The sequence below is a fragment of the Myotis lucifugus genome, unplaced genomic scaffold, assembly GCF_000147115.1.
Source record: "Myotis lucifugus unplaced genomic scaffold, Myoluc2.0 scaffold_60, whole genome shotgun sequence".
NCBI classification, from domain to species: Eukaryota; Metazoa; Chordata; class Mammalia; order Chiroptera; family Vespertilionidae; genus Myotis; species Myotis lucifugus.
In genome coordinates this window covers 3,899,834-3,917,480 of record NW_005871108.1, presented here as the reverse complement: position 1 = coordinate 3,917,480, position 17,647 = coordinate 3,899,834, and the positions used below count along the sequence as shown (strand labels likewise).

Sequence of the window (17,647 nt, the reverse complement as noted above, 5' to 3'; positions counted from 1 at the left end):
TGCAACATAAGACTCCAGATAACCAGGCACACTTTCCCCAACACCTCCCTTCCACCAGCATCAGGGCCAGACAAAACAAGGATTCTACACTAAGAGTCAGGATTCAGGGGAGGCCTCAGTTCCAGAGTATCCAAGGTCAGAAAGAGAAGGAAAAATACCAGAAGAGATCAAATCCTTGCCACTTCCCTTTCCCCCTCAAGTGTCTTGAACCACCTCTCCACACCTGTAGGCAACTTGCTGGACATTTGGACTCCTCTGCCCCTTCTCCGGCCCCACCTGAACAGCTGACTCAACTCGAAGGGCCATCTCCTCCTTGAAACCAGGAGAATGAGGTGACTAGTCACTCTGCTCCCCGGGTACTCTCTACGCCAAATCAAACTGCTTCACCTTTTCTAGTTCTGTGTGGAATACTTCCACCCAAGCGTAAAATAATGGGGAAAGGAAGGGGAAGGAGGAACAGGCAGAAGGAAATGAAAGTCTTATAGAGCCAGGACTTTAAAAAAGCCAAGCTATTTCCTTCCCACAGTGACGGCCTCCGAGGCCCCAGGCTTTTACAGGTGCATACAGCACAGGATTCTAGACAGGGAGCAAGAGCTGTCCTGGAATTAAACTCTCACACCTTCTCCCAGGCCTTATTTGGTGACACAGGGAAAATCATTCTGGGTTCTCAACTGGGGGTGATACCCTCCCACATCCCAAAGGGGACATCTGGCAATATCTGGAGATAATTTTGTTTGTCACAATTTGGGAAGGGGTGCTACTGGCATCTAGTGGATAGAAGAGGCCAGGGATGCTATTCAACATGCACCGTGTGCAGGACAGGCCTCCCACCCAGCCCCAGCCCGAAGGGCAATCTGGCTATGTCAACAGTGCCACGGATAAGAAACCCTGTTCTAGAGAGAACTAGGATAGGACAGTTGTCTCTGGGGCTATCACAACAGATCCCACCTGGTTCTCACTCTGGACCCAAACTGAAACCAAATGACCACGTGGCGTCATGGGTGTGTCAGGACTCTGGATAAGTACTCACTGGGTTTTGATGGTAGAGCTATAGAGGGAACATTTGGTAGAGGGACTGTTTCAGGTCCACTGATTTCCAGCAAATTCTTGTCTAGTTCCTCCTGTTCTAGTTCTTCTAATTCTGCCATGAGTTCATCCTGGTAAAAAGAAACACAAGAATTAGATACCCTTGAGAATCCCAGTCTCCACAGCAGTACCTCTTGCCGATGGCTGAGGGGACCCACACCCCTTCTGAGAAGGTCAGAGAAGAGATGAACTCCAGGTCCACATTCTGTGACTCAATTCGCTTCTATTGGTGAACATAATACACAATCGAGTAAGACTGGTGTCTATGTCTGTGTCTGTGTCCTGCACTAAGCTGTGCGCATCTTGAGAAAAAGGATTGTATCTTTTCATCCTATTTCTTTATCTCAGAACTGGGCGCACTAAGTGAATGTGTAGGAATGTTTGCTGAATTGAAATAAACTTGCCTAGTCTATCAAACTACAGCTGGAAAACATGAAAACCCTAGTAGTGGCAGCCAAGGGTAGGAGCCACAGGCTGTTTAATCAGCTACACCATGGGAATCAGATAGCACAAAGAATCAGGTTCAATGGAGAGGGTCTGACCCTCAGTGGACTCAAATCTAAGGCAGAATGAAGTACCTTCAACAGGGTCTATTACTGTATTTCAAAAATCTATGAGACTCAGAGTCCTACTTGCTATAGCAGAAACTGGTAGGTGGCCAAGTTCCAGACCGATTCCCTAAGGACTCAGATGTGCAGGTAACTACTTGTTGAAACCAATTATTGACCTAAAGCCTATTGTTGGGTCCCAACAAAGGTACCTTTACTTCACTTAACCTTCTACCCCAAACGCAAAAGCGTCCCTCAAATTCGAGAATTAGGGAGGGTTAATACCATGCCCCATTTGTACAAATCTCTGGAGGGATAAGAACTGGTGATTTCAAAACCACATTCTGTCTGCGAGAGAGCCTTCCTTCACTAGCACATCAAAGGGCAGCCAGTGTCATTTGTAAAGCTTGTGTCATCTGCATGAAAACACTCACCTCATCAAACTCTTCTCCAAACCCTACAGGTTTTGAAATAGCTGTTGAAATCTCCTCTGCGAGTTCTTGCTGGTCAGCAATGTCCTGCATTAACTCATCAACTTTATCGATGTCCCTGTAAATGAAATGGACAGATGTCATATTAATGATCTATGAAAAGAGATTCTGTGAGACAGGAATAGATTCTGTGAGACAGTACTCCACCCATCTGCTCCTGGCTCCACCCCCTACAATTACTCTCTGCAAGGAATTACTTTTTTGTCTTTATTCTCTTCCACTCGCCTTTAAAATAGAGAACCACAGAATCAAGAGGATGGAAGTGTCCTTAGGTATCAACCTAATCCAACACCTAAGGAAATAAGGCTTAGCAAAGCTAGGGGCTACAGTCATTGTCTCTCATGCAAACCAGTAAACATGTCAGATGAGACCACAGGACTTTAACTGCTGGGCCAATAGCTCTTCTTCAAGCTCAAGGGAAATTCTTGAACAGGGTCTAGTACGGGGGAATGTGCTCTTTGTGTTATAGTGGAAGCAACAACTCATAAAGTCACAAGTCAAAATGTAGCCACGCCACTTGACAGGTCCTTCCCATCAACTCAAATACATGTGTGGTCCTCTACTAGACTCCAAAGAAAAGGCAAACATGCAGAATTATTTCCTATACACTGTCAACCTCAATCATATAAACATACAATTAACATAGTATATATACATATACTTCAAAGTGTGCACAGTATTTACTGAGCTGTGCTCTGTACTGGCCATCCTGGAGAACACAGAAATGAAGCAGACATGGACCACACTGAGGAAGCTCAGTCCAATGAACATCCACCCCGAGATAACACCTCACTTAGTATCTGAAGGCTACTTTTCCTGCAGCCCCACATTTCTAGAGCAAAGATCAGCAAACTTTTCCTGTAATGGGCCAAATAGTAAATTTTAGAATTTGTGGGCCATTTGATCTCTGTGGCAAATACTCAACCCTGCGTAGCACAAAAAACACCATAGACAATATGTAAATTAATGGGCACAACTGTGTTTCAATAAAACTTTATTTACAAAAATAGGTGACAAGCCCATAGGCTACATTTTGCCAATCCCTATTCTATAGCATGGCTGAGTACTCAAAAGGAAGCCAAAAGGGGCTCTAAGCACCCCTAAATATATGCTGCCACGTTCAAGCACTACAACAACTGCAACAATTTTGTTCATGGGAGAGGCCCTCATTTGAAACCTGGTGTTACCCTTGCCTTTAATTACGATTGTAACAAGTTTGATTATCTAGTTGCTTAGGCCAATGTATATGAGGAGTAGCTACCTAAAGGAGGGGCTGCTAAATCAAGAACACTATCAATATGAGAGCCAAAGCCCGAAAGCAAGGGGGAGGCAGAAACTTCCATCAAAAGCATTCATAAGGCCCTAGCCGGTTTTGCTCAGTGGACAGAGCATCAGACTGTGGACTGAAGGTTCAATTCCAGTCCAGGGCACATGCCTGGGTTGCAGGCTCAATTCCCAGTAGGGGGCATGCAGGAGGCAGCCGATCAATGATTCTCATCATTAATGTTTCTCTCTCTCTCTCTCCTTCTCCATTCCTCTCTGAAATCAATAAAAATATTTTAAAAAAAGAAAGCATTCATAAGAATAGAGAGATCCAATGCCCTTGGATGTACACTTTTCAGGGCCCCCGATAGCATCAGGAAAAAGTCACAAACATTGGTTCTAATCCCAGTTCTATTCAAGCTCATACATAACCCAGGGCAAATCACCTCCCCTCTCTGGGACATGACTTCCCCGCCTTGATAATCAGAGGCCTGGGTGAGAAGACTTTTAAGAACCTTTCCAGCTTGAAACTCTGCTCATCACAGTAACTCTGAGTTACTCAGAAAATACTGCTTCACTCCATGAGATCTGCTTCCAAAGGCAGCAAGGTACATAATTCATTTTAGCAGGAGTTTCAAAAAGAATACAAATTAAAACAACCTGAGGTGCTTGAATGGATAAGTCAAGGGGACTGCCAAGGCCATGGCCTGAGCTCCAGGCATTCCAGGGCCAGCACTGCCCTGCCACACGAGTGCCCCCCTCCACCAGCCAGTGGCCACATACATGTTGTCGTGGGCAGCTTTCATAGCCTTGGCGGCATAGCCCATGTTCTTGAGCACCTCGGTGTTGGTGTTGGCATTTTCCAGGGCCTCTCGCTGGAACTCGATGGTTGATAGTGTGCCGTCAATCTGTGCCAGCTGCTTTTCATACCTCTTCTTGCGCTTCAGTGCCTGGAGGGCCGCTGCATAGGGAGAAAACAGAGTTTCAGAGAGTCTAGACATGAAGTAACATTCCAGATTCACCTGAGTCTTCTCTATAATTTTTTAAAAATATTTTTTTAATTGATTTCAGAGAAGAAGGGAGAGGGAGAGAGAGACAGAAACATCAATGTTGAGAGACAATCATTGATTGGTTGCCTCCTGCACTCCTCCTACTGGGGATTGAGTCCACAACCCAGGCATGTGCCCTTGACTGGACTCAAACCTGGGACCCTTCAATCTGCAGGCCGACGCTCTATCCACAGAACCAAACTGGCTAGGGAGTCTCTCTAATTTTTTTAAAATATTTTTTTTATTGATTTTAGAGAGAGAGAAAGAGAAACATTGATCACCTGCCTTCTACACGCCCACTACTGAGAATCGAGCCCGCTACCAGGGCATGTGCCCTGACCAGGAATTGAACCAGTGACCTCATTCAACCAACTGAGCCACAATGGCCAGGGCCCTTCTCTCAAATTTTAATGGATGCACCTCAGTTGTTGTTTCCACTATAACACAAAACATATTCAGTTTTCTGAGAAACTATACAAAATTCATGTGCAACCAAGCACACAAGCAAAAGTTCACATTCTCTGACAGCACGCCCCCCCCACACACAAACACACACACATCAAATCATAAAGAGGCGTTCAGAGGAAGAATGTGCTTTGAGGTCAAACTACATTAGGTTCAAAACCCAGTTCACAGACTTAGGTGAGCTACTTAGCTTCCCCAATAGGTTCACAATGAGGAGTAAATGAGAGAACATAGGTAAACAACCTAGCATAACATTAAACAGTGGACAAACACACACACAAAAAAACAGCAGCCCTGACCGGTTTGGCTCAGTGGATAGAGTGTCGGCCTGCGGACTCAAGGGTCCCAGGTTCGATTCTGGTCAAGGACATGTACCTTGGTTGCGGGCACATCCCCAGTAGGGAGTGTGCAGGAGGCAGCTGAATTGATGTTTCTCTCTCATCGAAGTTTCTAACTCTCTATCCCTCTCCCTTCCTCTCTGTAAAAAAATCAATAAAATATATTTAAAAAAAACAAAAAAACACAGCAGCTCTAATTATGATAAAGCAATTTTAAGGTATCATTTTATGTCAACTAAATTACAAAAACAGTAAATAATGACTATACCTAGTGATGGATCAGTTAGGGTTAAAAGGCTATCTCACTGTACATAGTTGACAACTATAACTTGTTATAATGCTTCTGAAAAGTAACATGGCAATACACAGCACCAGCCATAATGACATTCCTGCCCTCTGACTCAGTAACTTCCTTCTGGAAATGTATTCAACAAAAGCAGAAAGCCCCATGACTGAAGATGGTTACTATAGCATTCTCTATCATAGAAAACACAACAGAATAAAGACAGAACTCCCTGCCAGGGACAAATCTAGAGTGTGACCATTCAGTCAAGTCAATGTCATCACCTATCTTGGTTTCTGGCATGTTAAGGCTATAGAGATAATCTTGCTTTAAATCAGAGTTAGGATAGGCAATTTAATCATGGTGAATTTGTGGCTGCGCAGGGGCCAAAACCACATTTCCTACTCAAAACCCAGGCTTCCTCCCTTACTGTCCCAATTCCCTCTTTACACTGAAAATGGTCTTTAGCACACATCTTAGATGGGCATCAAAGCCAGAAAGGAAGCTCAGCACAGACTCAAGAAGAATGAATGGGCTGGGTTGGGAATGCTGCCCAGCCCCTGCCTTGGCCTGGACAGCATTAGCTTCACATCCATACAGACACACATATGCACCCAAGCATGCATGCTCCTCACGCCTACGGGCTTCAGACTAGAGTCATCTCCTGTAGGCTATAAGCAACAATCATTTCCTCCATATGTCACATGAATAGGTTCCATGCTCCTTCCACTCACACTCCCTGTTAGCCTAGGCCAGTGGTCAGCAAACTCATTAGTCAACAGAGCTAAATATCAACAGTACTTCTTCAAAACAGACTCGCCCAGGCTGAAAACCGACTTCTACGCATGGGCCACGAAGTTTCAATCACACTGTACGTGCGTGCCCGCACGTGGTATTTTGTGGAAGAGCCACACTCAAGGGGCCAAAGAGCCGCATATGGCTCGTGAGCTGCAGTTTGCCGAACACTGGCCTAGGGTTATGTCCTAAAAACCAGTTGCCAGCCCTAGCCAGTTTGGCTCAGTGGATAGAGCATCAGCCTGCGAACCAAAGGGTCCCAGGTTCGATTCTGGTCAAGGGCGCATGCCTGGGTTGTGGGCATTAACTCAGGTCACCAGGTGATAAGAAGCAGAACCTCAGTTTCCTCATCTGCTAAAAAGGGTGATTATTTCTACCTTAAAGGGTTGTTGTGAGGTACATATATAGCACAACCCTTCACTGTTCCCCCTTCCCACCTGTAGAATTCACAGTCTCTTCCTTTCCATGCAGTGAACTCTCCAGGATGGTGTCTGGCAGGGATAGTTGATTTGTTTACCTTAATCTAACGTCTATGTGTATTTCTTAAGTAACTGAGAACTCCTAAGAGAAAGGGTACATGATTAATTTTCCTCCTCCATACATGGTTTGAGTAAAGTAACCTTAAAATTAGACATGGGGTCAGCATTTGGGCTGCAGAATATGTGCAAACATATTCACAGCACTGGAACTACTCTGTATCTTACAATATTCCTCCATCCCAACCTTATTTCTGACCAACAAAATCTGCTTCTATATGTAGCCAATAGTCCAAAGAGCCAAGCCCAATATCGTACACATAAATATATGCTGGCTCTTAGTGTCTTGCCTTGTACTTCTCCAAATTCCTGATGGTTAATTAAAAAAACAAGTACTTTATTCTCATCACAAGAAAATAAATTAATCACCATGAGGTGACGGATGTTAACTAAACTTATTATAATAATCATGTTATAATCTATATATATATAAAACCCTAATATGCAAATAGACCGAACAGCAGAGCAACCAAACAACTGATCGCTAATGACGTGCGCTGACCACCAGGGGGCGCATGCAGAACATGGCAGGTGTCGGCAGTAGGTGGCAGAGCACAGAATATGGCGAGCATCATCCGTGGTGGGATGGTGGAACAGGTGAGTGGGGGCTCCAGACCAAGGCGGGGCGCCGGTCGCTGTCATCAGGGTGAGCCTCTGCTGGTTACTGAAAATTCTTTGCTCCCGTGTGCCGCAGTCCCAGCGGGTGCTCACACCTGCTGCCAGCACCTGCACCTGCTGCCAGCGCCGGCCCTGATCACTCGGTGCTGTCAGTGGGTGTGAGCAGTGGCTGGGGGCCCCGATCACACCTCCGGGCTTCTCCACCTCCCCCTGCTCCTGAGGGGCAGTTGGGGCAGCAGCCGCCACTCACACCTGCTGACGGCACCAGCCCCGATCGCTCTGTGCCATCAGCAGGTACAAGTGGGGCTAGCACTGTCAGCGCGTGGGAGTGGCGGGAGCGGAGCTGCTGGCAGACAGGGGACTGGGGACCGTAGCGGAGGGGCTGGGCGGGGGTGTGGAGGATGGGCCAAGACCCGCCCCTGTGCCTACCGTAGCCTCGCAACCCACAGTTCCTTTCAAGGTGCACAAATTCGTGCACTGGGCCCCTAGTATTATATATGTATATCAAATCAATATGTTCTACACCTAAAACTAATACAATATTATGTCAATTATATCTCAATAAAACTGGGGGAAATGGAAAAAATAACCCACGTACTGAGTTAACAAGGAGTGCATATAAACCAAATATTCAAAGAAGGGGCATACAAAGAGATCCCTTTTCTGCCAAAGAACCTCAGTGTCATTCCTAAGCACAATGGCTTTAACAACTGAAATCTAACCCGGACCAATAGCAGTTTAAGAGGTTGCTTTTAGCCCTGACTGGTTTGGCTCAGTGGATGGAGCGTCAGCCTGTGGACTGAGGGGTCCCGGGTTCGATTCCAGTCAAGGGCATGTACTTTGGTTGCGGGCACATCCCCAGTAGCGGATGTGCAGGAGGCAGCTGATCGATGTTTCTCTCTCATCGATGTTTCTAACTCTCTGTCCCTCTCCCTTCCTCTGTAAAAAATCAATAAAATATATTTTTTTTAAAAAGAGGTTGCTTTTAGATGGGAAAAAAACAGTCTTCAGAATCTCCATATTTAATTATGCCTTTGCTGGTTCCAAGAGAGTAATTACAGAATCTAATAACCAGCTTTATTGGCTCTGAAAGCTGAAGCAAAAACAACTTCAACCATGTCGAAATAAACATTGGTCTCCAGACAGTTGCTTCATTAGACACTTTGAACAGCTACTTGAAGAAAAAATACAGAAGAGATACCCTAAAAAGCAGGGAGACCAGTGGAAAAGATATTCACCCAAGACCAGAAACTCCTTCTGCAAAGGCATCTGTTAGTAACTGTACAGAAACCATTTTCAGAGAACACACCAGTTCAATACAACTAGATAGGGCATTCCTTTCTTCTAGGCAAAGACAGACTTGACTTCTCTTTGAAGGGTTGCTGAGGAGTGTCAGTTTGCTTGCCCTGACTTGGGGCATTTAGTACAGGGTCATTAGCACAGGGCATCTCAATAGATGCTGAGAAGTCATAACTGCACACTCATTACTTGTATACAGAGAGACTTGAGCATTGGTGGGAAGGAAGGTCCAGTAATACCATACCCTCTCACTAACTGAATGATGGTGTCTACAGTTCTTTCAAAGACCCAAGGTTCTACATCTGAATTCACCTAGCAAAAGGCATAAGGGCTGAGAGGGAAGGAAGAAGGTGCTGCTTCTTTCTCCGTCCCAGCATGAACTACACAGCAAACATGAACATACACACAAATGTAACATTAAGGGAGAATTTTGAAGAACCTTCAGCAGGCTGGTCATGGCAGGGTTTCTGGCAGGCAGGGTGCTGAGTAAAGCTGAGGGAATAATCATTCAGATTCTCCTTTCTCATTATGCCCATAAATAAACCTAAGATATTCAGGGTACTATGTCTCAGGATACTCAGGTGGGTCCAGTTAGTTACAGGGCCTGTTCTTCAGCCATATTGGAAAACCTAATTCATGGGTTTGGGGTATTCAGAAGGATCTTGTCTCAATAGTAGGGTCTAGCCCTATCTATAATAATAAAAGCATAATATGCTAATTAGACCAGACATCCTTCCAGATGAAGCAGTGGCAGCAGGGGCTGAAGCAGAGGCAGCCGTGGCGGTGGTGGGAGCTGAGCCCCTTACACGAATTTTGTGCATTGGGCCACTAGTCCTATATAATAAAAGCCTAATGTGCTAAGTGTCCGGTTGTCCGGTCATCTGTTCAATCAAAGCATAATATGCTAATGATATGCTAAGGCTGCTTAACTGCTTGCTATGACGTGCACTGACCACCAGGGGGCAGATGCTCCGACCAGTAGGTTAGCTTGCTGCTGGGGTCTGGCCGATTGGGGACTGAGCTAGATGGGCCGAACATGCCTTGGAGCCCTTCTGCGGTCCCTCCCCGGCTGGTCAACCTCTCGCGTCCCTCCCTGGCCCTGATCGTGTACCGGTGGGGTCCCTCGGCCTCACTGTCTCTGCAATACCAGACCCCTCAGGGGATGTCGAAGAGCCGGTTTCGGCCCAATCCCGCAGGCCAGGCCGAGGGACCCCACTCATGCATGAATTCGTGCACCGGGCCTCTGGTATTAGATAAACATTGCACTGGGCCCAACTAACAAATCTTAAAAACAAGACCAAAAAGGACAAACTGTTACCAAGGAAATAAACTATTCCCAAACAAAGCTTGAGAATATTTATAGAAATATAGAAATACCCAGTACCTAACAAGGTAAAATTTACATTCAACACCCAATCAAAAGTTACCATGCAAAGAAGCGGGTGAATACTATCCGTAACACAAAGAAAAATCAAATCAATTCCAAGTAACCCAGAACTAATACAGATGGAGAGTTAGCAATTTGCTATGGAAGCAGGGACAAAAATGATACATTCCCAAGGTTGAAGGAACTCACTAACCATCAGAGAGGACAATGTGATATGATGACAGAGGTAACAACAGGGCACTGTGGGAGCCTAGAGGAAGAGAACCTAATCTTTGGAGCTATCACATATTTAAAGGATGATAAAAGACAGACAAGAGGGACATATCCCAGGCAGGAGAAAAAGAGAGGCATGAGAGAATGGGGGAGGGGGCAAGGAATGATAAAAAACTCCAGAAAGAAACTCCAGTCTTCTTTGTCTTGTTAAGGAGCTGTTGGACTTGCTCCCAGGTTAGAGGGAAGCTATTGAAAGATGAAAGCTGAAGCAAAAACAACATGATCAGATTTGCATTTCAGAAAGATCCCTCTGGCTGCTATGGGGAGAAAGGACTGGCAACCACTGCACTAATCCACAGGGTTTGGATTTCAAGGACCTGAACTAAGGCCACAGCAGAGGATCTGACCAGAAGAGGATCAACTTGAGAGACACTAGGAGGGAAGACTCCATGGGCCTGCAAACCTGTTTGAATATGCAGGGTAAAGAAAAGAAGAGGGAGTCAGAAACAAAGAACAGGTTCCCAGCAGGAGAACCTGGATGGCTGAGATGCCATTTCTCTGAGAGACTAGTGACTTAGAGGACAGCAGCTGGGTCAGGAAAGGAGAAACCATTTCCCCCAGGTCTTTCTGTGAGGCTCTGGACTTCAAAATTTAGATCAGTACCTGAAATCTGAATTAAAATTTTCTAAATCCATATGATCAAGATAGAAAAGTTCAGGAATTTCTGAGTGGCTCAAATCTAAATAATTTCTTTTTAAAAAAATATATTTTATTGATTTTTTACAGAGAGGAAGGGAGAGGGATAGAGAGTTAGAAACATCCATGAGAGAGAAACATCCATCAGCTGCCTCCTGCACAACCCCTACTGGGGATGTGCCCGCAACCAAGGTACATGCCCGTGACCGGAATCGAACCTGGGACTCTTCAGTCCACAGGCCGACGCTCTAGCCACTGAGCCAAACTGGTCAGGGCTAAATAATTTCTTATTAAACTGTAAAGAGCACAGGATTCAAAGGTAACCTAACCATTACCATTTATGTATGTATGTGTCAGGAGAATATCTAGTACGTGTTTATAATTTACAGAGACTATCTCTGGGCCTTATAATTGGTTACTCTGGGAGACACCCTGAATGGCTAGGGCAGGAAAGGAACTTTGCAAATTATGTACTATTTGCAATACATCTAATCAAAATAAACAAAAAAGTAACTTAAAATAAAATAGCCAATTTCTTCCCCATCCCTAGATATGAAAAGGCAGTTATAGTTAAAATAGCAAATATTTACTTAGAACAATTTAACTATGCCTGGCACTGGAGCTGTGGTCTGGTCCCACCAGTGGAGTAAAGGCATTGATTGCGCTCCTCTCCCCAATCTCCCAACACGCCAGGTCTGAGGCTGGATGCTCTTAGCTGGGCTTATTAGGGGTGACCAGGTCCCTGGCTTCCATTCCCAGGCTGGGATGAAATGGTTCTTTCCTGACTGGCTTTTCTTCCTCCACTTCCAACTGAATCCACACCAACAAGAGCCCCCTTCTGCCTGAGCAAGCATGAAAGCACCCTGGCAACTGCGATGACAACAGAGGTTGGGGGCTGGGTTTTTTGTAGGGAAGTAGGGAGGGGGAAATTGTCAGCAGAAAAACACTTCCCAGTGTTATTCCAAAGCAAGAGGAAAAGCAAATCAGCCTTTTCTCCTTTTAGAATCAGAGAGACATGATGATGGGTTGTAGAGACAAATCACTCTCCTTGACCAAATAGCAGCAAGGAATGAAGGGCAAAAGGAGCCACAAGAATCTGGTGCCTTTCTGGGAGGAAAAACTTGCCTTAGTCCCCCAAAATGGAGACACAGCACCTCAGAGTCCTGGAACCCTAGTGCACATCTCTATTTTCACACTGCCTGTAATTTAATTAAAATGGGAGCTCCTGGATGAAGGGACTATCTCCCTATTTCAGTATCCTTGGTACAGAGTAGGTGCTCAGAGAAATGGTTGGCTGGACAAACACACTCCTGGAGAGTAAATCTGACCTTGTTTCATTTGTTTCTAGGGCAAAGGAAATTAAGGAGAAAATAAAACAAATGGGACTACATCAAAATAAAAAGTTACTGAACAGCAAAAGACACCATCAATAAAACGAAAAGGGAGCCCACTGTATGGGAAAACATATTTGGCAATGATACATCTGATAAAGGGTTAATATCCAAAATATAAAATGAACTCATACAACTTAACAAAAGGAAGACAAACAATCCAATTATTAAAAAATGGGCAAAGGACCTAAATAGACACTTCTCCAAAGTGGACATACAAATGGCCAATAGCCATATGAAAAAATGCTCAAAGTCACCAATCACCAGGCAGATGCAAATTAAAATGACAATTAGGTATCACCTCACACCTGTCAGAATGACTACCATCAACAAATGAACAAATGACAAGTGCTGGCAAGGATGTGGAGAAAAGGGAACCCTAGGTACATGGCTGGTGGGAATGCAGACTGGTGCAGCCATTATGGAAAACAGTATGGAGTTTCCTTAAAAAATTAAATATGGACCTGCCATTTGACCCAGTGGATCCCACTTCTAGAAATATATATCCTAAGAAATCCGAAACACCAATCATAAAGAACATATGCACCCCTATGTTCATAGCAGCATAATTTACAATAGCTAAGATCTGGAAACAGCCCAAGTGTCCATCAGTAGATGAGTGGATAAAAAAGCTGTAGTACATTTACACCATGGAATACTATGCAGCAGTAAAAAAGAAGGATCACTTATCCTTTGAGATAGCATGGAGGGACCTGGAGTGTATTATGCTAAGCAAAATAAGCCAGTCAGAGAAAGACAACTATCACATGATCTCACTCATATGTGGAATCTAATGAACAAAATAGATCCAGAAACACAGAAGCATAGAACAGACTGCAAAATCTCAGAGAGAAGGTGGGGGGAGGAACTGGGTGGAAAGAGATCAACCAACAGTATATCTTATATGTATATATGCATAACCCATGGACACAGACAATAGGGTGGTGAAGGTCTGAGGCTGGAGGGGGGAAGCTAGGGGCAAGCTAGAAGGGGTCAATGGGGGGAAAATGGGGACACATGTAATACTTTCAACAATAAAGATTTAATTTTTTAAATGGTAAATTTTATGTTACATATACTTTAACACACATACAAAAAAATATAGATCAGTTCATGAGTTTGCTATCTGGTCTTCCCTGCTGAACAATCCTATATAACAGTGATGGCGAACCTATGACATGCGTGTCAGAGGTGACGTGAGAACTCATTTTTTTGGTTGATTTTTCTTTGTTAAATGGCATTTAAACATATAAAATAAATATCAAAAATATAAGTCTTTGTTTTACTATGGTTGCAAATATCAAAAAATTTCTATATGTGACACGGCACCAGAGTTAAGTTAGGGTTTTTCAAAATGCTGACACACCGAGCTCTAAAGGTTCGCAATCACTGCTATATAATAAAAGCCTAATATGCTATGTGTCCGGTCATCCAGTCATCTGTTCAACCAATCAAAGCATAATATGCTAATGATATGCTAAGATTGCTCAACTGCTCGCTATGATGTGCACTGGCCACCAGGGGGCAGACAGTCGAGCAGTCAACCAGTCACTATGACATACACTGACCACCAGGAGGCAGATGCTCCGACTGGTAGGTTAGCTTGCTGCTGGGGGTCTGGCTGATCAGGACTGAGCGAGACGGGCCAGACACACCCTGGAGCTCTCCCATGGTCCCTCCCTAGCTGGCCAACCTCCCACATCCCTCCCCAGCCCCAACTGTGCACCGGTGGGGTCCCTTGGCCTGGCCTGCACCCTCTTGCAATCCCCTCAGGGGGATGTCAGAGAGCCAGTTTTGGCCCGATCCCACAGGCCAGGCCGAGGGACCCCACTGGTGCAAGAATTTGTGCACTGAGCCTTTAGTGTAGTTTATAATCATACTAGAGGCCCAGTGAACAGATTCATACACTGGTGGGGGGTGTGGCCTGCGGGGATCGGTCCTCTGTGGGAGCGCCACTCCTCCCGGTCGGGAGCAGCCGCTCAATCCAGTCAGCCGAGCGGCACTTCCACTGTGGGAGCGCATTGACCACCAGGGGGCAGCTCCTGCGTTGAGTGTCTGCCCCCTGGTGGTCAGTGCATGTCACAGCAACTGGTCGTTCTGGTCATTCAGCTGTTCGGTTGCTGGGCTTTCATATATAGATAGATAGATAGATAGATAGATAGATACTAGAGGCCCGGTGCACAAAAATTTGTGCACTGGGGGGGGGGGTCCCCTCAGTCCGGCCTGTGCCCTCTCGCAGTCTGGGACCCCTCGGGGGATGACCACCTGCTGGCTTAGGCCTGCTCCCCGGGGGATTGGGCCTAAGCTGGCAGTCAGACATCCCTCTGGCAGCCCGGCAGCCCTCGGGGGATGTCCACTTGCCAGCGGGGAGCAGGCCTAAGCTGCAGTCGGACATCCTTAGCACTGCTGAGGAGGCAGGAGAGGCTCCCACCATCACCGCTGTACTGGCAGCCATCAGCCTGACTTGTGGCTGAACAGAGCTCCCCCATGTGGGAGCGCACTGACCACCAGAGGGCAGCTCCTGCATTGAGCATCTGCCCCCTGGTGGTCAGTGTGTCATAGTGACCAGTCATTCCCAGTCTTTCTGCTGTTAGGGTCAGTTTGCATATTACCCTTTTATTATATAGAATAGAGGCCTGGTGCATGGGTGGGGGCCAGCTGGTTTGCCCTGAAGGGTGTCCCGGATCAGGGTGGGGGTCCCGCTGGGGTGCCTGGCCAGCCTGGGTGAGGGGCTGATGGCTGTTTGCAGGCTGGTCACATCCCCTTCAGGGTGGGGGTCCCCACTGGGGTGCCTGGCTAGTCTGGGTGAGGGGCTGAGGGCCGTTTTCAGGCTGGCCAGGGACTGAAGCTCCCAGCCTCTCCTTTTTTTCTTTTTTTTTTTTATTCTGAGATTTATTTACCGTCTATAATTGAAACATTGTTGCCATCACTGGCACTCCCAGCTCTGAGGCCCCGGCTGGCTGAAAGCAGGTATCTGGGGTTTGTTTAGCTTCTATAATTGAAACATTGTTGCTTTCGGGCTCAGAGCCGGGCCTTTTTTTTGGCTTCCTCCATCACTGGAGCAAGCAAGCCTCATGTTCGCTTCAGCTACGTGGCTGCCGGCCGCCATCTTTGTTGGCAGTTAATTTGCCTATCGCCCTGATTAGCCAATGGGAAGTGTAGCGGAGGTACGGTTAATTACCCTTTTTGTCTTTTATTAGATTAGATAGGATGAGAATAATAAAACTGGAGCACTAACTCCAAACTGCACAGAATAACCAGAAACCAAAATACTTGGGGGAAAATAATTTATATTCTCTTAATATACACCAGTGTTAGATTACAATCTGATTGTGAAGAAAGGAATGTCAGAAAGTAGGCTTCCTACCAAGGCTCAGGGTCCCCTTGTAGCAATTAGAAAACAAAAGATAAGGAGGATAAATGCTGAAAATTCCCCAGCCAATTAAAATTCCTTATCCTGGCTTCAGTAGCCCCTTTATGGTAGGGCTCCCAGGACCCTCCACACAGATGATTGACAGGCAGCCTCAGAGTCTTCTGTCTCCCCACCTCTGGCACTTTGGTTTTTTTGGCTCCAAATGTTAAAGGGAAACTGCCATTCCATTCACCCTTTGCCTTCTGCCTCACCACCACCCTCTCCCAGCCAAGCTTCCTTCCAAATCCCACTGAGCACTCCAGACAATCTCTGTACCCCAACAGACAGTTCTGTTTCCAGCTCTCTGGTCAAATCAAAGACTTAATTTTCCTTATCTGTAAAATGGGAGTAGGGAACGGACCCACATGATCAAAGTCTCGTGTTTCCCAGACACAGTAACTCATCAGCTAGGCTGAGTCATCCACCCTTCTTTCTTTCTTATCTACTGGCTACCCATGAACAAGATATAGCTCTATAATGTCCAGTTGTCCTAGTATGTCTTCATGCTGACTGTCAGGCACTGGTCTTCATGACCTTGGAGACTATTTCTTTAAAGAAAGGGATCATTCTGTATCTGCTTTGGACATGACCTTTTCCCTTCTACCAACTACAGAGCTGTATGCCTTTATTAGCAACTAAAACAAAACCAAATAAAAACTGCTTTCTCATACAGGAAAAAGATCAGAAAAGTCTTTCTTGAGTCTGTTTTCACTTAAGATACAGAAAATTATGTTTTAAACTACTGGATCAAAGTGGGCAGAAAAATTCAGGCCAAAATTAACTCAAGGTAGACTGACTTGTGGGCTTATGGGTCTTATGAGTCTTAAAACCCAAGACAGAAGGAAGTCAGCTCCTAAGAGCCTAAGAGCCTGGGGGGCCAAAGAAGCGGGAGAAAGTGCCTCTTGTGTTTGCTTTCCTCCATACTGTCTGTGTTCTCTCCTGCTTCCCAAAAGAGAAGGTAAGGCTGAGCAAATACTACAGATGTGGATTTTCAGCTGGGTTTGCACCTCTCTAAGTACCCAACAAGGTCTGAAAATACAAGAACTGGCTAAGGGATTGAAAATCCATAATCTGGCTCCTTTGCTGTATTTATAGACAGAAGGACTGGGGAAAATGCTGTGTCTACATAAATATACACACCCTCTTCTCCCTGCAAGAGGCAGCCTCTTTCCTTCAAGCTGCCTCTCACAGCCTTTCTCACTTTCTCCCTTGGACACTAGTCACGATCCCTGATGGGTGGTGAGACTGAGACAGAGGCCAACAATTACCAGTTTCTGTACTCCCAGTAATACCTAACACAGAGCCCTGCACAGGTGTTTGGGAAACAGACACTAAATGAGTAATAGAGGATAATATCCTGCTCTCTTCTCAAGTCCTAAGCTACTCTAAAAATTATCAAGACTGCTGGAGTGCTGAAAATGTTCTGTATGATCTGGGTGGTGGTTACGCAGGTATATACATTTGTGAAAATCCACTGAGCTGTAGCCCTGGCCTGTGTGCCTCGGTTGGGTGTCATCCTGTGCACTGAAAAGCTACTGGTTTGACTTGCAGTCAGGGCACATGCCCCAGTTGCGAGCTCAGTCCCCAGTGTGGAGCATGCAGGAGGCAGCTGATCAATGTCTCTCTCTCATCAATGTTTCTCTCTCTTTCCCTCTCCCTTCCTCTCTAAAATCAATAAAAACATACTTTAAAAAAAAACCTTTAACAAATTCATTGAGCTGTACACTTAAGAACTGTATGCCTTACTATAAATAACTTATACCTCAATTAAAAAAAC

General features: G+C 45.5%; 1 protein-coding gene across 1 annotated transcript in view; it reads right to left on the bottom strand.

Moving 5' to 3' along the window:
- CHMP4B (charged multivesicular body protein 4B) overlaps nucleotides 1-17,647 on the bottom strand; it is a 36,332-nt gene that overhangs the window by 1,036 nt on the left and 17,649 nt on the right. Inside the window, exons 2-4 of the mRNA XM_006089416.3 lie at nucleotides 4,172-4,349; nucleotides 2,069-2,183; nucleotides 1,031-1,157 (exon numbers count right to left, since the gene is read on the bottom strand). Coding sequence (XP_006089478.1) covers nucleotides 1,031-1,157; nucleotides 2,069-2,183; nucleotides 4,172-4,349 — 420 coding nt within the window. The remainder of the gene's footprint in view (nucleotides 1-1,030; nucleotides 1,158-2,068; nucleotides 2,184-4,171; nucleotides 4,350-17,647) is intronic.